This window comes from Dromiciops gliroides, chromosome 5 (assembly GCF_019393635.1).
Source record: "Dromiciops gliroides isolate mDroGli1 chromosome 5, mDroGli1.pri, whole genome shotgun sequence".
Taxonomy (NCBI): Eukaryota; Metazoa; Chordata; class Mammalia; order Microbiotheria; family Microbiotheriidae; genus Dromiciops; species Dromiciops gliroides.
In genome coordinates this window covers 105,082,605-105,105,894 of record NC_057865.1, presented here as the reverse complement: position 1 = coordinate 105,105,894, position 23,290 = coordinate 105,082,605, and the positions used below count along the sequence as shown (strand labels likewise).

General features: G+C 37.7%; 1 protein-coding gene across 3 annotated transcripts in view; it reads right to left on the bottom strand.

Annotated features, from left to right (window-relative positions):
• Positions 1 to 23,290, bottom strand: part of SLC37A3 (solute carrier family 37 member 3) — a 53,865-nt gene that overhangs the window by 16,469 nt on the left and 14,106 nt on the right. For all 3 annotated transcript variants that reach the window (XM_043966298.1, XM_043966297.1, XM_043966299.1), the window contains exons 4-9: positions 19,456 to 19,548; positions 18,356 to 18,439; positions 15,161 to 15,306; positions 13,507 to 13,603; positions 9,485 to 9,569; positions 6,855 to 7,030 (exon numbers count right to left, since the gene is read on the bottom strand). In XM_043966298.1, the coding sequence (XP_043822233.1) occupies positions 6,855 to 7,030; positions 9,485 to 9,569; positions 13,507 to 13,603; positions 15,161 to 15,306; positions 18,356 to 18,439; positions 19,456 to 19,548 (681 nt within the window). The remainder of the gene's footprint in view (positions 1 to 6,854; positions 7,031 to 9,484; positions 9,570 to 13,506; positions 13,604 to 15,160; positions 15,307 to 18,355; positions 18,440 to 19,455; positions 19,549 to 23,290) is intronic.

Genomic DNA, 23,290 nt, shown 5'->3' with positions numbered 1-23,290 from the left:
CTGGCTCCAACAGTACTAGAAATTAAATGCTTTTACACATCCTTGTTTGCCTATCCCACCACTCTCCAACATCCCTTTTCTTCTCCAGCTTCTAGAAAAGCATGAGAATGTGATGTGTCATTAGCACAGGATATATACACAAACTTATTTTATATTTGGTCTCCCTCGTTATTTCCTTCAGGCTTCTAGGAAGAGCACACACACACACATCAGTGGCTGAAGCCTTTGGGGAATGGCACACTTATGTCTATACTTTGATTCAGAAAGATTAGCCAGACAAACACAAATAGTATGTACTCCACAGCAAGCATGTGCCCCAGATAAATGCATCTAGTAAACCTCAAGGATTCTATTATTTTTGAGTGACTATTTCCTAAAAAGCTTAGGATATTATAACTAAATGATGCAGTTCATAAGTCAATCACCAGAAGCATTAACTATTAAAAATAGTTCTATACAATAATTTCTAAAAAGCTTACAACACAAATAGTCAACAAGTTGCCAATCCTTCAAAATGAGTATAAAATTTCTGTCACATGTCTCTCATTTTGATTAAAAAAAGTCGTGACTGCCTTAAAACTGGGCTAGAGCTAGGATTTCAATGTCCATTATAGCAGCCACCAGAAAAAAACTAACACTTAGTAACCAAGGCAAAGGTAGGAGAAGCAGGAAGACTAAGTTCTTTCAGAGTATGTCTGTCAGGGGCAGCTAGGTGGCACAGTGCATAAAGCACCAGCCCTGAATTCAGGAGTCCCTGAGTTCAAATCCGGCCTCAGACACTTGACACTTACTAGCTGTGTGACCCTGGGCAAGTCACTTAACCCCCTTTGCCCGGCAAAAACAAAAAACAAAAAACAGAGTATGTCTGTCTTATGTCGGCTTTTTTGCTGGAACAGCCAGTTATTGTCATTAGAGGATAAGGCTGTCTTCCACTCCACCCCTCCCACCCCCCACCCCCCACCCCCAATCCCTTGCCTCTGCCAAGCCCAAGTCATCTTCATTATTTTATCCAGAGAAGCCATCACAAACACAATGCATAGAGGTTAACTGGGCTCCGTTTACATCCTTATACCTGTAGCCACTGAAACAAAAGTTTGTCAAGTACAAATAATATAGAAGGGTTTGCTATTTAGTCATGAGCAAATTAAATCATTTTCTGAATTTAAATTACATGAATGAGTGAACTGATAGGAAATAATACTTAGAAGTTTTAGCATAAGATGGCAAACAAAGACAAGAACTCTCCCAGAGAGTTCCCAAATTCCCCTCCAAACAACTTTAAAATAATGCCTCAAAACACATTACAGAAACAAACAAACAAAAAAGGATGGGGGATCCTGGTCACAGTTCTAGGGAGAAAGAGTCACTTCTGGTCACTCACATATGAGAGCACTGGCCAGAAAAGTTACCACACCTCTCTTTAAGTCATACCACTTTGGAAGAACTGAAAACTTAGAGGTCCCTAGAATTAGCTCTGAAAACAACCTCACAAAAAACCCTGAAACTTAGCACAGTACCCCCTCCAAACCAGGAGTAGAGCCCAACTTTAACATAAAGTTAGACTCACATGAGCTGATGCAAAGTGAAATGTACTGCACACAAAATAACAGCAATATTGTAAGATGATCTGCTGTGAATGACTTAGTTATTTTCAGCAATACAATTATCCAAGACAACTCTGAAGGACTTATGAAAAATGCAGTCTACCTACAGAGAAAGAACTGATGGTATCTGAATTCAAATTGAAGCATAATTTTTTGTTAGTTCTTTTTTCTAAAGTTTTTTGGTCTGTTTTCTTTCATGACCTGACTAATGTGGAAATGTTTTGCAAGACTACACATGTATAACACTTGAGCTCTTAAGGGGTGGGGTAGGGAGGGAGGTTGGAAGAGAATTTGGAACAAAAAGTTTTTAAAATCAATGTTAAAATTTGTTTTTACATGTAATTTGGGAAAAATAAAATTCTAAATGAATGGAGGAAAAAAAAAGAAGCTCATGATCTGTTCCATAGTAAGCTCTATGTCTTGTTTTAACTAACTGTATAGAATTTTTCCATCATTGGCAGCAAAGTATATAATCAATCTGATTTCTATATTGAGAATCTGGTGATGTCTATATGTAAAGTTGCCTTTTGGATTGTTGAAAAAGAGTGTTTTTTATGAACAATGAGTTATCTTGACAAAAACAAACAAACAAAAACTCATAATGTTAAAAGTCACCAAAAGGGCTAGAAAAATGAGCAAAACCCAAAAAGAACCTGACCATAAAAAATTACTATGGTAAAAGGGAAGATCAAAACACAAACTCAGAAGAGGATGACAGTGTCAAACTGGCTACAGGCAAAGCCTCAAAGAAAAATCTGAATTGCTCTCAGGCCCAAAAGAATTCCTGGAAGAACTCAAAAGGATTTTAAAAATCAAATAAGATAACACAAAGTTTAAAAAAAAATCAATGTAAACATTTGTTAAGTGTCTGCTATATGCAAGGTGTGGTATTCCAATCATCTGCTTTCTTTGCTCCTAGTCCCCTGCACTGAGGGTGATTGAAGAAAATCATGAAATCATACTAATCGTAGGCAGCCAATAGAATGCTGGGCCTGGAGACAGGAAGATCCAAGTTAAATTATAGCCTTAGACACTAACTAGTAATCTGACCTTGGATAAATCACTCCTTGCATATAGTAGGCATTGGTTTAGATATGTTTTGGAACATATTGGTAAAACATTATTTAAGCTGTTATCTATTTTAAATATGGATAAAAAAGAATGACTCTCAGTAACTAAAAAAAAAAACAAATAAGAAAAAGAGGAAAATTGGGAAATGAGTGATGCAAGAAAATCACGAACAGAGTCAACTGCTTGGTAAAGGAAGCACAAAAAATAGAAAAAGATACATAAAAATTCACTGAAGAAAACAACTTTAAAAGTAGAATTGGGGGGCAGCTAGGTGGCACAGTGGATAGAGCACCGGCCCTGGATTCAGGGGGACCTGAGTTCAGATCAGACCTCAGACACTTAATGCACTTGCTAGCTGTGTGACCCTGGGTAGGTCACTTGACCCCAATCGCCTCACCAAAATGAAAACAAAAAACAAAAAACCACCAAAAAAAACCCACAAACAAATAAAAAAAGTAGAATGGGGGGGGGAGCAGCTAGGTGGTGCACTGGATAAAGCACCAGCCCTGGATTCAGGAGGACCTGAGTTCAAATCTGACCTCAGACACTTAACACTTACTAGCTGTGTGACCCTGGGCAAATCACTTAACCCTCTTGCCTCGCCCCCCCCCCCCCATAAAAATTGGACAGATAGAAAAGGAAAAACAAAAGATCAATGAAGAAAACAATTCCTTAAAAATCAGAATTGGGCAAATGGAAACTATTGGCTCCAAAGGACATCAAGAAACAATAAAACAAAATCAAAAGAAAGAAAATAAAAAATGTGAAATATCCAGGAGAAAGCATTTCTTTATTTAGCATGTTTTGTTTTGTTTTTTGGAGAAGGGAAGGGAGGCAATAAAGGTTAATCAGGATCACACAGTTAGTGTCTGAGGCCAGATTTAAACTCAGGTCTTCCTGACACCAGAGCCAGGGTTCTATCATCCACTGTGCCACCTAACTGCCTCCAGGAGAAATAATTTAAGAACTATTGGACCACCTGAAAGCCATGATTTAAAAAAGAGCCTAGATATCATATTTTAAGAAATTATCAAAGAAAACTCCCGTGATATCCTAAAACCACAAGGTAAAATAGAAATTGAAAGAATCTATCAGTCATCTCTGGAAAAAGATTACAAAATGAAAACTCTCAGGAATATTACAGCCAAATTCCACAGCTCTCAGGTCAAGGAGAAAAATACTATAAGCAGCCAGAAAGAAACAATTCAAATACCATGGGGCGGTCAGGATAATACAGAATTTAGCAGCTTCTACATTAAAGGATCAGAGAGCTTGGAATATGATATTCCAGAAGGCAAAGGAGCTAAGATTTCAACTGTGAATCACCTACCAGCAAAAAAGTATAATCCTTTTGGGGGGAAAATGGATATTTAAGGAAATAGAGGACTTTCAAGCACTCCTGATGAAAAGACCAAAGCTGAACATAAAATTTGATTCTCAAATACAAAATTCAAGAGAAGCATAAAAGGGTAGAGAGGTAAGAGAAATCAAGGGATTCAATAAGGTTAAACTATTTACATTCCTATATGGAAAGATGACCCTTACAACTCTTAAGAACTTTATCCCTATTAGGGTAGTAAGAAGGACTATACACAGACAGAAGGCAGAAGTATGAGTTGACTATAATGGGAAAAAAACAAACCCAAATGAAGGGGTGAGAAAAAGGGGGTAGGGAGAAAGGGGAAGGGAGTTAGAATGGGGTAGATTACCTCAGATAAATGAGAACTTTTATAGTAGAGGGGAAATGGGAGGGTGGAAGATAAGGAGATGTGGTGAGCAATGCTTGAGTCTTTCTCTCATCATAACTGGCTCAAAGAAGGAATGACATACACACTCAATTGGGTAAAGAAATCTATCTTACCCTACAGGGAACTAGGAGGGGAGAGGAATAAAAGAAGCAGGGGAAGGGCTAATAGAAGGAAGGGAGGTTTAGGGAAGGCAGTAGTCAGAAGCAAAATGCTTGTGAGGAGGGACAGGATGACAGGAGAGAAAAAAATTGGGAAAACAGGAAGAAAATAAGACAGTTAAAAATGGACCCACCCATAAAACAGAAGCAAATAGCAGAGTGAATTAAAAACCAGGATCCTACCATATATTGTTTACAAGAAAAACACTTAAAGCAGACACACACAGAGTAAAGATAAGAGGTTAGAGCAAAATCTATTATGCTTCCGCTGAAGTAAAAAAATCAGGGGTACTAGTCATGATCTCAGACAAAGCAAAAACAAACACAGATCTAATTAAAAGACATAAGCAAGGAAGCTTCATCTTGAATTAGAAATTGAGAGGATGCCCATCAATTGAGGAATGGCTAAACAATCTGTGGTATTTCATTGTGATGGAATACTATTATGTTATCAAAAAACGATGAGAAGGGACAGCTAGGTGGCATGGTGGATAGAGCACCGGCCCTGGATTCAGGAGGACCTAAGTTCAAATCCAGCCTCAGACACTTGACACTTACCAGCTGTGTGACCCTAGGCAAGTCACTTAACCCTCATTGCCCCCCCCCCCAAAAAAGGATGAGAAGGATGCTTTTACAAAAACCTGAGGGGCAGCTAGGTGGCGCAGTGAATAGAGCACTGGCCCTGGAGTCAGGAGGACCTGAGTTCAAATCCAGCCTCAGACACTTAACACTTACTAGTGGTGTGACCCTGTGCAAGCCACCTAACCCTAATTGCCTCACCCCCCCAAAAAAAAACAAGGGGAAAAAAAAACCCTGAAGACTTATGGGAACTGATGCAAAATGAACTAAGCAGAACCAAAAGAACAACATATATAGAAACAGCAATACTGTACAATGACCAACTGTGAATGACTTAACCAGCAAAAACAAAGATCCAAGACAATTCTGAAGAACCTGTGATGAAAAGTGCTATCAATCTCCAGAGAAAGAACAGATAGAATATAAATGTAGATTAAAATATACTGTTATTTTACTTTATGTTTTCTTTCACAACATGACTAAGAAATATGAAAATGTTTTACATGACTACACATATATAACCTTTATCAAATTGCTTGCCTTCTCAATGATGTGGGAGGGAATGGAGGGAAGAGGATTTAGAACTTACAATTGTAAAAAGTGAAGGTTAGGGGGCAGCTAGGTGGCGCAGTGGATAAAGCACCGGACTTGAATTCAGAAGTTCCTGAGTTCAAATCCGGCCTCAGACACTTAACACTTACTAGCTGTATGACCCTGGGCAAGTCACTTAACCCCCATTGCCTTGACAAAAAAAAAAAAAAAGTGAAGGTTAAAATTTATTTTTGTTTGTAATGGGGAAAAATAAAATATTTTAAAAGTTTTAGCATAACAGTTAAATAACTCCAGCTAAACAATACCTAAGAGTATGTGGGTTGGGAAACTAACCTAAAAAAAAAATCTCTATCCTCCATCTCCTTTCTATTTTATTTCTATTATTATCATTGCTAATAACATAACAATAATAATAGCTATTTACATATGTAGCCCTTTAAGGTTTGCAAAGATAATACATATATTATCACATTTAACTGCCATTAGGCAATTATGTAAATTTATGTTTTAGGCACAAATTCATACTTAACCATCTGAGTGAAAATATTTCTTACCACTGTCTGACGAAGAAGGTAAATAATAATGGAGTTAATTAATAAGTGTGGTTGAGGCCGCTGCAATCTGGTTTTTTGTAAACGTTGGGCCTGCTTGGAAACCTGCAATACTACTTTATATTTACAAAGTATTCTATTCTAAAGAGCTCAAGTGCTTTCTCATCCACACTAAAATTCAAAAGAAAATAACCTAACATAATATGTAAGAGAAATGTGGTATTACGTTTATTCCACAGAGCAGGTAGGAATTAAAAAGCACAGACCTACAGCAGGCCACAAAGAAAGTTAATAGGTCGGGTTGGAAACATAACCTGGATCTCTTACTTCCACTGTAGTACTTGAAATTCCACGAGTCAGGAAAAGTTTTCCTAACTCCTTTCTATAAAGGCTGTAACACTTGAATGCATTACAAAAAACCCACTGTGTAATCTCTCATTTTAAATTTTAATTAGAAGAGGCAAAAAAACCTTCCCATCTTTCTGGGGTAACAGTAAAGAGAAGAGAAGCATTCAAAGTTGTTTTGATGTCAGGCAATGCTAACCTTCAGGGTAAACACAAAATGACAGACATAGAAGAAGTCGTCCTTACCAGGATAACTCCAGGAAGGCAACAAGCCTGGTAAAAGCTGATTGCCTTGGGCTGATGAACTGTACTGACTTCTTGGATTGAATAATTAGGCTCATAATCCTCGCTGTCAGGATTGTTAATCAATGGTCTACAAGGGTCATCTTCAGAACCTTCTTCTTCCTCAATCCCTGGAAGACCTGAAATGTATAAAGATATGGCCCAAAGCACAAAGTTATATATGGACTATGATCTTTCTCCTTAACGCACATACCCCATTAAGCTACTAATCTACTAAATAATTTTTTTTTTAATGGGAAGACTTGGATAAAGTGAGTTAGAATGAAAAAAGCAGAACCAAGGGAAGGATATATACATTAACTACACCTGTTAAATACAATAATAATAATAAATAAGTCCATATTACATACATTGTAAAAAGGACAAAGCAGGTTCTATGAAATAGACACATTTTAAAGGATGGAGTGAATAACTGGTAAACAGCTAAAGTCTACAGACACATGTATGACCATTTTCACTCTTGAGTTTGGAGTCTTTTCATCTTGCATGTTTACTGTTCTTATTTTCTGTTCTTATGCCCTTTATTATATAATTCAAAAGCCTTTGCTTGTCAATGTAAGATAAAATTAAATTTAATTTCTAAAAAGACAAAACATTTATTGGATAAGCAGTGTATGCTTCTTATTCTAATTTCTTTTAGATTGCTGTGACTGAATAAATGTTAAACAATATGACATGGATGAGTTATTCCTATTCCCTGAAGCTAACATTTAATAATATAATATCCTAATAAAACATTTAATTTTTAAAAAGAGATGTAAATAGATGGTTTAGCCACTGGGATTTCATGAACCCTATACCAAGGGAGTGCTTTGCCACTCCCAGGGAGCAATGAAGTAAGGATAATATAGTTTAATTAGACTATTTTGAGGAACACTCAATTTTCTAGTTCAGGATTTTCCTTTTTTTGTTGGTTGCTGTGGTCCTAAAACAGCTAAATGATACAACAGCTGGAAAATCCCATTTGGCATTCAGAACCCTTTAGAAACTAGGCCCTTGCTACCCCTGAATATTCTCATACAGTACTCCCTGCCCTCCACATACTCCATAATCCAGTGACATTGGCCTCCTTTCCTTACTGTTCCTTGCAGGACACTCCATCTCCTGACCCTGTGCCTTTTCACTGGTTGTCCCTGATGCCTTGAATGTGCTCTTTCCTCACATATAACTCCTAACTTCAGTCTCAGTTAAAATCCCACTTTTTTTGGGGGGGGGGGGCAGGGCAATGAGGGTTAAGTGACTTGCCCAGGGTCACACAGCTAGTAAGTGTCAAGTGTCTCAGGTCGGATTTGAACTCAGGTCCTCCTGAATCCAGGGCCAATGTTTTATCCACTGTACTACCTAGCTGCCCAAAATCCTACCTTCTACAGGAAATTTCTATAGAAAGCTTCCCCGGTCTCCTTACTGCAAGGGCCTTCCCTCTGAGATACTTCTCTCTAAGTTTTTTGTTGTTGTTGTTGTTTTGTTTTGTTTTTGGCGGGGCAATGGGGAGTTAAGTGACTTGCCCAGGGTCACACAGCTAGTAAATGTCAAGTGTCTGATGCCGGATTTGAACTCAGGTCCTCCTGAATCCAGGGCCGGTGCTTTATCCACTGTGCCACCTAGCTGCCCCCTCCCTCTGAGATTCTTTCTAGTTTACCCTGTTTGTGTGTATATCTCAGATGTACATAGCTGTCTGCATGCTATCTACTCCACTAGAATGTAAGCTTATTCAAAGCAAGAACTGGTCTTGCCTTTCTTTGTACTTCCAGTGCTCATCTCCACCAGGCAACATGATAGATGATTAATAAATGCTTGCTGATTACCTAATTGAGCCCAATGCAATGGAAAGAGCACTGGCTTCAGAGCCAAAGGACTCAGGTTTGAGTCTCCATTCTGCTCCTGATTTCCTGTATGATCCAGAAAACCACTTAACCTCTCGGGCCCTGGACAGAAGCAGACAACATTCAAGGTCCCTTCCAGCTCTAAACCCTATGATCCTATGACTGGTAAGCAAAAAAACCCCCCAAAAACCCAAACCAAAAACCCCTGAAACCCCCAAACTTATGCCTTTAAGATACTGGGAATTCCCCATCTTGAAAGAAATAGAGCTGAGGTTCATATTAATGGGTCTTTTCTGGAGAATGTTCAGCAGTTACCAGTACCAACATTCCTATTTGGAAGTGAGTTGTGAATCAAATTGCTTCCTAGGGACAAACATTTTAGGCACTTCTATTTTCTGGTTAGACTTTAAGCTGTTTCTGTGGTCCGTATAAAAAGTCCTAACAGGTAAACTGGAAGTTCTAACTGGAGGGATATGGAAAAAACGGTTTACTTCCCTACTGCTATCTTAAAAATTTGCAAAGCATAAATCAGGATCACCTTTCAGTCCCTCTGTGTACCAGTGGTGTCTTTCGGTTGTTTCACCACCACCAAAAGAGGTAGTGTCACAATCTTTACAGCCAACAAAAACTTAGTGCCCAAGCAGAACAGATTTCATAATTTTTCCCTTTTAGAATGAGTACTTAAAATCCCTGCCCTGGACTTCCCCTAACAGTGAGGAACTCTGAACAAACCAGACTACTTCTCCTTACCAATTTCTTCTGGAGATATCAAAAGCCCAAAGAAGATAACTATTCCACCAGCAAACTGTACTGATGCTGTTAACAAGAAGGCATACTAGAGACAAAAAAGAAAAACATTTTCTTATGAATAAGTTATTTTTTAAGCAAATACACTGTATTCAAAATTATGTTAGCTCCTCTGGGAAACTAAAAAAATATAAATTCCTGCCCTCAACCCCACATTATAATTGGATGAAACAAGAACTATATACATGAAAGAGGACACAATCAATTGCTAGATTTCAACCTGATATCCATGAACTTGTTTTTAAAAATATTTTGATAATTGTATTTCAATATGATTTGGTTTCTTTCTAATCATATATGTAATGTTATATGCATTAAAAATATTATTCTGAGAAGGGGTCCAGAGGCTTCAAGTCTAGACTGTCCAAGGGATCTGTGACACACAAAAACAAGGCCAGATTATGTAACATATACAATGATTACATTGAAAGGCAAAGGATTGGGGACAGCTAGGTGGTACAGTGGATAAAGCACCAGCCCTGGATTCATGAGGACCTGAGTTCAAATCCAGCCTCAGACACTTGACACTTACTAGCTGTGTGGTCCTGGGCAAGTCACTTAACCCTCACTGCCCCCTCCCCCCAAAGTCAAAGGATTGAAAGATGATTGCTAGTTAATGTAACAAGAATAGGTTTTATGAAAGATCTATGACTCAAAATAGAGCTAGGCTCTGCAGTCTAAAGCAGAAGTAGACAAATCAATACAAAGGAACAAAGGCATATATGAAGAACACAACGTAAGGGAGAAAGAGACAGTGGGGAGACCAAACTGGGTTTAATGGAGAGAACTTATGTTGGGGAATACTGGAGTATAAAGTTGACTAAGAAAGATGGCACTTTATGACAGAAGTCTAAGCAGGCCAGGAAGAAGAGTCCTGGACTTAGATTAAGAGATTAAGGAGCCATTACCTGAATTTAAATTTATTAAGGGAGAAGAATGCTATGGTGAAATGTATCAGAAAGTAAAATGGAAATGTGAAAGGACTTAGTGTAAAGGACTTTGAGTCAGGTTATCTGAAGTGTCTTTTTTTTTACTTTTGAAGGGCAATGAGAGTTAAGTGACTTGCCCAGGGTCACACAGCTATTAAGTGTCAAGTGTCTGAGGCTGGATTTGAACTCAGATCCTCCTGAATTCAGGGGCAGTGCTTTATCCACTGCATCACCTAGCTGCCCCTGAGCCAGGTTATCTATAGGCAAACCCCACCTCAAGTACTCATCAGCTCCTTGAGCATTAACAAGCCACAATCCATCAGTCTCAAATTTCTCATCTGCAAAAGAGGAATGCTTCTACTTGCACCAGCCACCTCACAGGGCTACTGTAAGGTAGGTGATCTGCAGATCTTTAAACACTACGCAAAATACTTATGATTATTAATTTGCCAGTTCTTTAGTGGTGAAAAGGTGATTTGGTGAAGGACAGATTAGAAGCCAAAAGATGAATTAGGAAGCCGTTACACTCACCCTGAAATAAAGTGATAAAACAAGAAATAGTGCTGCCATCCATTCTCCAATGGAGAAATGGTGAAAGTATATGAATGGGGGACAGCTAGGTGGCGCAGTGGATAGAGCACTGGCCCTGGAGTCAGGAGGACCTGAGTTCAAATCCGGCCTCAGACACTTAACACTTACTAGCTGTGTGACCTTGGGCAAGTCACTTAACCCCAATTGCCTCACTAAAAAAAAAAAAAAGTACATGAATGGGCGGTTTTCAAAGGAACAAATCCAAGCTATCATTACCAATATTAAAAAATGTTCCAAATCACTATTAGAGAAATGCAAAGTAAAGCAGCTGAGCTTCTATTTCATGTGCATAAGACTGGCAAAGATGACAAAGAAGGAAAATGACAACTGGGAGAGTCTGCAGAAAAACAGACACACTAATGCACTGGTGACAGAGCTGTGAGGTAGTCTAGCAATTCTGGTAAGTAATTTGGAACTATGCTCTAAAAGTTTCTAAAGTGTAAATTTTTCCAACTATTTGTTCTGCTGGAGATAATCCCGCTGTTTAACTAAAATGGTTAATAATAATAATAAATAATAAAATAAATAAAATAATAAAAATAATAAATAATAAAATACTTCCATATTTGTGAATGGGGTCCAAGTGAATTCAAGAATCTTGATGATGTGGCTAATCATCCTTCAGTAAAAAAAAACCCTATCTATCTGTATTTTCTTTTCAATCATTTTGCATCTTGCCGGAGCTGCTGGTGAACTGGCTGCTACTTCTTCCCTGACTCTCTGTGAAGTCAGGAATGCTTTTACTAAGACTTCCTAACAAGTACAACTTCTCCTTTAACTATTCATATTTTATTCCTATCACTATGGCCTCCTACATACCATGTATGTGTTCACAACTGCTTTGATTTAATATCAGGTAATTTTTATAACTAGTTTAATTTTTACAGTTCCACAATAATCTAGTTCAGTAAGCAAAGGAACAAAGAAAATAACTGCAGCTAAATACAATAAAAATCTCTCTTTTTTTATACTGTCTCTGTCACTTGTGTGTACACAATTGACTATATTCTGCTTCCCCCATTACACCGTGAGCTCCTTGAGAGCAGGGACTCTTTTTGGCTTTTCTCTGCAACCACAGCATTTAGCCTAGTGCCTGATCCACAGTAGGTGCTTAATGTTTATTGACTGATTTCCACTGACGCAGAGATAACACTACTAGACCTAAATACCTCAAGATATCAAAGGAATAAGAGTCTCTAGATATAAAAACATTTATAGCAACTCTTTTCAGAAGAGCCAAAAAATTAGAAATTAAGGGTCTGTCTTCCTATTAGGGAACGACTAAACAAATTATGGTATGTGAATGTAATGCAATATTATCGCACCATAAGAACTGGCAAACTAGAAATGGAAAATTTCAGAGAAAACCAGGAAGATCTATATGAACCGATGCAAAGTAAAATGAGAACCAGAAGAATTATAACATTATTTTTTAAAAAGCAACTTTGAAAGTCTTTAGAACTATGATCGATACAATGACAAACCATGGTTATAGAAGATCAAAAATGAAACATGCCACTCACCACATGCCAGAGAAGTGACAGACTCAAAAAGTTGAATGACACATACATTTTTAGACAGAGTCAATTAGGGAATTTGCTTTACTTGACTATGCATAATTGCCACAAGGGTTTTCACTTTCTTTCTTTTTTTGTTTAATGGAAGGAGGTGAAAAAAATGCTTGTCAACTTTTAATATTTTTTAAAATAGTGATGACGGACATTATTAAGAAAAAACTGACAAGTCTTTGTTATTAATTGAAACTGGTGGAAAAGGAGAGGAATGCATTAAATATGACTCCAAAATACTGAACCCAAGTGATTGAAATGAGGAAGTGACTAGATGAAGGAGGAAGATTCATTTTTAGATATGGAAGGAACAGTTGGACATCCAAGTAAAGATTTCATAAATATGGGATATGAATTTAAAATGTAGATTTCATGACAGAGAATGACAGCTGAAGGAAGTTACAGAAGAGATATGCTTACAAGGAAGTAGATACAGAAGAGATCAAGGATCAATGCTTGGAGGAAATGAATTCCTAAAGAGCATAAGAAAAAAGACAGTCAATGAAGGAGGAAAAGAAATTATCACAGAGATTGAAGAAAAACTGAGTTAATAATCAAATGTGGAGTTTCTAGATGTTTGAGTTTTCTACATGAACCATTTAGGGCAGTCTAGATATGATGGGGGCGGGGGGGAAGTCCAAAAGAAAAGTCTAATTTGAAGACAGATTTTTTTCATTGTGTCTACTGCAGAAAGAATAATTAAATGGCAGAAAATATCATGCTCATTTACAAGTTGATCAATTTCTAATGTAGAACCTAGCAGAGTTAAAGTTTTAAATAGATGTCCAAATATTCCTACAAAGAATAGAAGCTGAACCAAATACAATATTCTAACTTTTCCCTGGAAGTCCCTTCAATAAAAGCAAGTAATACCCACCTCATACCCATACTGCAGGACTGAAGATGCTAGGCATGCTCCCAAAATGTTGCCCACTGAGGCACAAGCACTCCAGAGCCCAAAAATAACTCCACGTCTAAGAAAGAGAGATTAGGATTAGAAGGGGATCCTAGGAGATTATTAAATGCACATTAGTAAATATCACAATGATTTCCCTCACCATAAATTTAATTTTATAGTTTAAAAAATATAATGTATTACACATAATACATTCCAATTATGTTGCCATAAAATTGTTAATTTTACTATCTTTAAATCAATACAACTATGTAATGCTCATGTATGTTAAATAACACATATTTATTTATGGGATTTTTAAATATGGAAAGTAGTAATATACCCCTTCATGAACCACTAAATTTAGAATGTATGTGTCAGTCTTTCCCTCCTCCTCTAATTGGGTGAAATACAAGGGAAACTAATGTTTTATTTTTGTTTAAGCAATTTTTTGTAAACGATGTTTCCTTTGTTGGTCTGGGCCACACAATTCCTTGAGGGTACTCAGTTAGCTAGAAAACATCTGACACCTGCTAGCATCCCCTAGCAGTGAAACTGAAGGGATGTATCAGCATTCCTCCCTAGATTTATAAAAGCCAAGTTCCACTCATCCACACTAAAAAAACCCCAACAAAAACAAAAACAGAAAACCAAATTGTTCTAAGAAAATGACTACTGACAAAGCAGTTTTGTTATAAGTGGTTGGTTTGAATCACAACTAGTAGTAGTTCACTCTATTATCACAAAAGTTAATATTCAACTAAAAATCAACATGGTAACAGTAATGTTTGTTCTTTCTCAACCATAACGATAATTACAAAGCAAGTCCTATTTTTACCTCTATTTTCACGTTCTAACAATGGAGTTTTTAAGATAGGAAAAAGAGTTAACACATCTGCTGAAAGCCTATACTTGCATTAAGCCACTATGTTCACAAGCTAAAAATACAGTCCCCTATCCAGAAAGTGCTTAAATTACATGTTATAAGACACGTAAAAACAGCTTACACATGACAAAATCGGATGCAGAAATGTTACATTTTTTAAACCTCAAAGTTTGAATGACTTTTATAACTTCTGAATGAAATTCACTAGCAAGCAATGAGAAAAACCAAAACCAAATTCTAATTTGGGTTAATCAAACCAGGGTACTTAAAAGGACAATAAGATAATTTAGTATGTTTCCCCTAGACAAAATAACAGGCACTATCTTTTTTTTTTGTGGGGCAATGGGGGTTAAGTGACTTGCCCAGGGTCACACAGCTAGTAAGTGTCAAGTGTCTGAGGCCAGATTTGAACTCAGGAACTCCTGAATCCAGGGCCGGTGCTTTATCCACTGCGCCACCTAGCTGCCCCAGGCACTATCTTTTTAATGGGTTTAAAGAATTTTCTACTTTATTCAAACCCTAAATATGATCCATGTATTAAGTTATGCACATTCACCAATCTAAGTGTAAGTATCTTGTTTATCTGTGAATACACTTTCACCAGAAAAGTAGGGTATGTGACTTTATAGATACCTAAGGGTAAAAGATGAGGAAGCCATAGTAGTTCAGTTTTTACGAGTCTGAATAATATAATTTACTTTATAAAATACTTTAATAGATAATTAAAAGAGAAAAAAGTAACACACCCACCCAGCTTTCCCAAACCAGTTGCCCATAACTGCAACAACACATGGCCAACCAGTGGATTGTAGCAAGCCATTCAAAATCCACAAGGAACAGTAGAACCCTTTGTTATAGAAGTGAAGCCATTCTGTAAGGGTGCCAAAGCAAAATACCTTAGAAGAGAAAACAAAAAGGACAGCAGAATTATGACATCACCAAATGATAATTTAAAAACAACCCAAATTAAATCTCACATTTTCTACTTGGTACGTCTCATATTGCTAAGCAAGATGGCCCTCTGGGTATCACTCCTACTGAGGTGACACTTAAAGGACATGGGACCAATGCTCAGATGTTCCCATAAGGTCAGCTATAATGGGCATAAACACAACTTATAACTGACTGTAGAGAAATTAAATCAAGTCAAACATCGTAAAACTCAAAAAGGTGAAAAATCATTATATACCTTCTCTGTGCCCTGCAGTCAGCTTTCTTCAAGTCTCCTCATGTTTTGTTTCCATCTTCCTAACTTATTCCAACCTGTTTCATATCATTCAAATGTAGCTATATACACCCTGATTCTCATACTCACCTGTAGGAAGCTGCCCTGGAAGATGTTCTAAGTCATCAGCTAAAAGAAACATCCTGAACAATCAGGAGTCAACCTTATAAACAAGAGTGAAATATCATAGCATTTCCACTTAAACTTTCAATTGAAAATTGCTGTGATGTGACTAAAATTCTAGCCGTACTGTCTAAAACTCTAATGAGTGGTCACCAATAAATTAGAAGCTTTAGCAAGAGTTTAGACTTTTAAACATTTATTAAGGAGCATAAGAATTTGGTGAAGAGAGAAAGAGGCCTAGATGCCTACATCTATCTATCTCAGGGAGCCAGTATTTCTAGCTCCACTCCCCACGAGGTCCTGGCAAAAGAAAGAGAGAGTGAGAGAGCAAGAGTGAGCGAGCGAGCGGGAGAGAGAGAGCCTCACCCCTTCTTCATCCCACAAGCCTCTTGTGAAACCAGGAATATCCCATCCATACACACACACACAGCTCCAAGCTAATTGGCTGGTAGCTTTGATCGACAGTACCCACAAGCAAATGTTACTTCCTGACACCAAGAAACTGACCTTCCAAGCCACATGGCTTGCCCTCAGACGCCTTCTCCTCATGGCGGAGCTTTCCTACAGTAACTCTCCAGCAGGTGGCAACACTCCAATTGTCACACAATAAAAGTCCCAAATTCTTATCAAACAAATTAAAATTTACTAATAATACAGATACTATACATGATTGGAAAAGAAGATGAGCAAAATGAGGGAAAACCAGTGGAAAAACCTCTAGGCTCTACTAGTATATCTTCTATTTCAAGAGAAATTAAGGATGGTTCCCAGCACCCATTCACACTAGGTGGATCCATTGTGAAGGATGAGAGGACAAAGACAAAAAAGCCACAGAACAGACAGGCATGAGTGGGTTTCAATCTTAGTGATGGGAGGGAACATCCACATACATACATAAGAGCACAATTCTGTTTGAATATAATCATACAGTTTAATTTAATACTGGTTAGCTTACGAAATGTGATATTTGAAGCCTAATAAATTTGTTTTAAAGATGCCTCATTTTTTCTTTCTGTTCTGAGTCTTCTCTCACAACATGACTAATGTGGAAATATGTTTAACATGATTGTGATGTATAAGCTACATCAGATTGCTTGCTGACTTTGGGAGAAAAATTTGGAACGATTTTTGAAAACTATCTTTACATGTACTTGGGAAAAAATACTATTAAAATTTTTTTAAGAGATGCCTCAAATGTAGCCATTATGTTTAGTTTATTTCTCCTATTTTCAAAACACACAAATTAGGGGCAGCTAGGTGGCGCAGTGGATAGAGCACCGGCCCTGGAGTCAAGAGAACCTGAGTTCAAATCCGGCCTCAGATACTAACACTTACTAGCTGTGTGACCCTGGGCAAGTCACTTAACCCCAATTGCCTCACTAAAAAAACAAAAACAAAACACACAAATTTCTTTAAAAGCTTTTTTCTCTTTAGTACTTGTTTCTTGTTAGGAAAATGTAATGCACCTCTTCTAATGTACTTTAGAAATTGTTTGGGTGGTTGAAGCAAGTGAAGGTGTTTGAAAAATAATAAGTATACTGGTAATAAAAAAGTAGAATGAATTTGGTTGAAAGTATCAGAAGAGGGGCAGCTAGGTGGTGCAGTGGATAAAGCACTGGTCCTGGATTCAGGAGGACCTGAGTTCAAATCTGGCCTCAGACACTTGATACTTACTAGCTGTGTAACCCTGGGCAAGTCACTTAACCCCAATTGCCTCACCAAAAAAAAAAAAAAAAAAAAGGATAGAGACTCTTAAAAAAAAAACCAGTATCAGAAGAAACTGACGGGGTTGTTTTTTCTAGAATTACCCAAGCAAAGTAAACAGATCACAACCAATCCTTAGGATGTAATTCTGTCTCATTTCGCTTCATTTTTTGAAATATATATAACTTTGTATATTCATATGATTATGAATATTTAAAACCTCTGTTTTAAATGAGAAAGTACAGTAAAACCTCACCTATCCATGAGCCCAGCCGAGGAGAAGGAAGTAAATAAAGGATCTCAGCCACCACAGTAAATGTCATAAAATGGGCAGACTTCATTCACAGGAAAGGCCCAACGACCCTTACCCTGGCACAGAGCCTCTTTATTCTTACTTTATATACAGTTCTGGCCAGCTTAATTAACTGGTTTCTTTTTTTTTTTTTTTTTTTTTGGTGAGGCAATGAGGGTTAAGTGACTTGCCCAGGGTCACACAGCCAGTAAGTGTTAAGTGTCTGAGGCCGGATTTGAACTCAGGTCCTCCTGACTCCAGGGCCGGTGTTCTATCCACTGCGCCACCTAGCTGCCCCAATTAACTGGTTTCTAAGACCCTCTATTACAGACCTGAAGCAACAAACTACTGCTGGCAAGGGGATGCAGCTAGAGAGGAGAGAGGTAAGGTCACCAGCATAAGGAAGTAACAACTGACACATTCACAGCAAGACTAGATTGGGGTCTGTTTAAATAAAACAGCCCTCTGGGGGTAAAAAATCTGTAACCAAAATATGTTTTTATAAAAGGATGTATATGGCAGAGACTAAAGAAACTATTAGATGATGAACTAACTCTGACTTGAAAAGCATTTATTCAAACACTAGATTTTTCCAACTTACCACTACTGCAGAGGAGCACATGCCAAAAGACAGAACCCATCGCATATTAAACCGATCCCCAATTATACCACTGATGAAAAGACCCTAAAAAAGGAAATATTTATTTAGAAGCTTTGAACAAGAGTAAAGCTAAGACTAAATAGTAACAAGACACTAAGTGCTCCAAAAGCAAACAGATTCAGCAAATGATGCACTAAAATCATTTTAAATTCCTCTCAAGGATAGACTGCCCAGGTCAGCTTCACAAAATCTTGGTAAACTGAAGTCAGAAGGAGGCCAATTCAGATGAATGTAAGGGACTCTATATGACAATTAAAACTGTTCATAGGGGGCAGCTGGGTGGCGCAGTGGATAAAGCACCAGCCCTGGATTCAGGAGTACCTGAGTTCAAATCCAGCCTCAGACACTTGACACTTACTAGCTGTGTGACCCTGGACAAGTCACTTAACCCCCATTGCCCCACAAAAACAAAACAAAAAAAACTGTTCATAAATAGAATACATTCTCCATCACTGTATGACAATCTATTAGTTGTGTTGGAAAAGGGATTCCTACTTTACCTAAGAATTTGACCGGAATGACTCTTAAAATTCCTTTCAACTCTAAGTCTATATTTTGCTCTTCCAAGAAAAGACACTATAGAAACTGTTCATATTAACAAAAACATTTAGAGATTGATCTAAAATTTTCATTCAACATTTCCCATGACCTGGCCAAACAAAACTAAATGTGGATCTCCTTGACATCTTAGCAAATCACACATAATTGTAGAAATAAGGAAGCCCCAAAAAGTGAAGGAAGCCATTGCCTTCCATACACATAGTTCATTATCAATGCTAATGGCAACACTAAATAGTTTTTCAAAATCCCACAAATAGGTTCATCAAGTGCCTCTGAGAAATGTTATGGTCCACTGAGGATCCCAACCGGCCATGATGAGAAAAACTGCCTTACTATACAAAGAATTCTTTGTCATGCACTAAGAAAGAAAATGGAGAGGACAGTAAGTAACATTGACAAATGGAAAACTGTTCAACTCCAAAACACCAAACTTCACTTCTTCCCTCCATTTCCCTAATACTAGGGATTCTAAAACTTACCACAGCATAAGAGAAGAGAAAAATGGTGTCCAGTGTCCCTAGGAAAAGGGTTGCTTCCTCAGCATTTGGGAATAAATGGCTGCTGTCCCAAAGCTACAATAATAATCATGACAACAACATTAATAATCTATACAGTGCTTTATATTTTACAGTGTTTTCACAACTATCTCATTCTATTATCACCAGACCATTGCCAAGAAGATATGGAAAGTATCACTCATATTTTATAGTTTAAAAAGTAGAAATTAAGTGACTTGGTCAGCAACAAACAGCTGCTGACCCAATGTTTCCCATATTTGCCTATGTCACTGTCATCGTCATCATCACCAGTGAGCATTCAGGGTTAAAGATTTTTACTATTTATATTCATAAAAAATTTCTATTTATAAAATATTTAATACCAACAATAAATAAGTATTTATTTTATTTAAGGCTAAAACCTCTTTAAAGTGACCTGCCAGGGTCACACAGCTGGTAAGTGTCTGAGGTCACATTTGAACTAGGGTTTTTCCAGTTTCCTTAGACTTCACTCCTCTCCACACACTCAATGACCCGGCTGACGCTGGTCTACTTGGAGTTCCTCAAATACCACCCTCCAGCTTCCCATTGCAATGGCCATCCCTGGGGCATAAAATGCTTTGCTTCTTCATGTCTGCCTCTCAGCTTCCTTCCAGATTCAGTCCAAATCCAGTCCAGTTCTCTACCTTCTGAAACAGGCCTTTCTTGACTCCCCTAGCTATCAGTACCTTTCCCTTCCCCATTACCTCCCGTCTATTCTGTATATATTTTACATGTACTTGCTCTTTCCCCTATTAGAATGTCTATTACTGGGGCAGCTAGGTGGCACAGTGGATAGAGCACTGGCCCTGGATTCAGGAGGGCCTGAGTTCAAATCCAGCCTCAGACACTTAACATTTACTAGCTGTGTGACCGTGGGCAAGTCACTTAACCCCAATTGCCTCACCCCAAAACAAAAACAAAACAAAACAAAACAAACAAACAAAAAGAATATCTATTACTCAAGAGCACAGGCTGGTTTGGGGTTTTTTCGCCCTTCTTTGCACCTCCAGTACTTAGTGCGGTTACTGACCCACAGAACGCAATTACTGACTAGACATTTTATGTGAACAATTAAATGACATAAGAGGAAATATACTTTCTAAATTCTAAATGGAAAAAATCAATCACAGAATATGAGAGTTATAAGGAGTCTCAGAGGTCATCCAGTTTAACTTGATTCCCTACATCTCAGATCCTTACAAGTGGTTGAGGAAATCCCTATGCTCTGAAGCAAACCAATCATTCCATTTCTGGACAGCCCTGACAGTTAGGAAGTTGGTCCTTTTATCAAGCTGAAAAATGTCTCTACAATTTTCACCCATATGTACTTGGCCTTCTAGTAAATAAAACAAGTCTAATACCTTCTATACAACATCCATATAATAACCTTTCAAATACATGAAGCAATCATCATGCTCTGCCTCCCCTGCAAAGTCCTCTCTTCTACAGACAGAACAGCTCCTGTTCCTTCAAATGACTCTCAAAATAATATTATTTTAAATTTCTTCATCATGCCAGTTGCTCCTCCCTGGAATGACTCCAACTTGTCATTATTCATTTTTAAAATGTTGTATCCAGAACTGCATATAATATTCCAGACATGATTTGACCAGGGAAAATTAGAGGAGACCTACAACCTCCCTCATTCTGGACATTAGGTCTCTATTAAGGAAGGCTTGGGTCACATTAGCTTTTTTCAATTGTCACTTTACACTGCTGACATATCAAATTTAGTAAACTCCCCAGTCCCAGCTCCTTTTTATATAACCTAGTCCCATTTCTCCCATTCTGTACGCATAAAATTGATCTTCTAACCTAATTATTAAGACTTTACTATGAAATGTTATCTTATTAGATCTAGCCCATTGGCCTAACCTGCTGAAATCCTCCTGCAGCCTTTCTGTTGTCCAATGCTAACCCTCCAAGCTTGGTGTCATCTGCCAATCTGATAGGTATGGCATCTAGTTCCTTGACAGGAGAGCTTGCTTCATTCTTTGTTGGACTTAATAAATGCTTGATTAATAAATGACTGATCTGAGTCCATATTAAAATGTTCAACAAACAAGGTCAGTGACAGAACCTTTAGCTAACCACCTGCCACCCAAAACCTCTCTTCCCACAAAGTTAACATTTGCAGTCACTGTATTTAAAAATACATTTTGAAATTTGTATAAACTGGCTACTTCTCTGATTTAGGAAATCTTTTATCTACCTTGTCTTTTTTAAAAACTTTCTTCTCACCTGGAACTCATCTCCCCTCCTAGTCTTCTGAAATAGTACTCCTAAGATCTCAGTTCTTGTTCTGCCTTTGAACTTAGATAGTGACGTGACCTTAGATAACACATCGATTTTATGTTTATGAGCCTGTTTTTTCATGTGTAAACTGAGAGATTTAGAGCAGATAACCCCAGAAAGTCCTCCCAGAGCTAAATTCTGTGATTCTTCTGAATATTCATCTTTTCCTACAAGTATTCCTGAGTTGTTTATAAGCAGAATTTTCATAAATTAAACTATTTTCTCCTCAATTTCCATTAAGATTTTGGAAATATTATCTTCTGGGGGGAAAAAATTAGGTCTTGGGACTTAAAAAAAATCCTGCAAGAATTCAACAAATCTTTTAAAATCACACATATTTAAGAGAATTTTTAAAATCAGCAGGATTCAATAAACTAAATAGCATACCAAAAACAGATGTAACTAGAAAACAGACTGATTTATTGCACGGCTTATTTTATAGTCAAAATTCCTATAGCACTGTACTAGAGCCTATAGCTCCTACTAGAAAAGAAGTCAGGAATGGGGTAGAGACAGTGAAATGATTTGGCTTTGAATCCTGGCTCTGCCAGTGCAATCTTGACCTTGGTCAAGTCACCTTTCTTCTGTGAGCTTCAGTCTCCTTATCTGTAAAAGGGGTGGGCAGAGAGGCTCTAAAGTCACTTCTAGTTCCAATTCTATAAACCCTATGCAAGGGAAAAAGAAGCCTTGTCTTGCTAGAGGTGTAACTGAAGGCCCTTTGATCATTATGTCTTCAAAGATAACTGCTGTACAACACATCATTTCCCTTTAATTACATCTTTCATTTAGTGATTCCCAAATGCTATGCACTTAAAGTGACTGTAAAATGGTTCTGTCTTTTTAAAGGAAGTGCAAATGGAGACAGCCAGAGTCAAGGCCTCATATAAAGTTTCTGTAAGGCTGTGGCTTTTTTTTTCTTTTCTGTTTCTCACAGGGCGATGAACAGATTCCTTGCAAAAGCTGCTTTCACAACAACCGGCAGCTTCTGACAAGGAGGAAGGGAGGGCTGAACAGCTGTTTTTTTGTTCTGTTTTGTTTTTTGATGCAGTATTAGAACAACGCCTCAGGCAGAACACCACTTCAGGATTTGTTTGCCTACCAAACAGGTAAAAAAGGCAAGACCAAAGCAAAACCTCAAGAGAATAAGATAATAGAAGCAAGACAACACAAAGAAGGCAGATTATACAATGAAGCAGGAACTGGTCTGAGTGTGCATGTTAAATCGTTTAATGTACAAGTTACAGATACAATGATGCTAAAACATTGTGAGTGTAGGAAACATGTTAAATGTGGGTGTATTATCTATCCCTTGTACATGAAATGCTCTGCTTCTTCACTTCTGCCTCCTTCAAAATTCAACTCAAAGTTCACCTTCTCCATACCTATATCTATGTCTACATAAATAGATATGAACACTCCAAACTAGGTCAAATTAGGGATGGGCATGTGAAAAGAAATATATCTCTACCTACAGCAACAT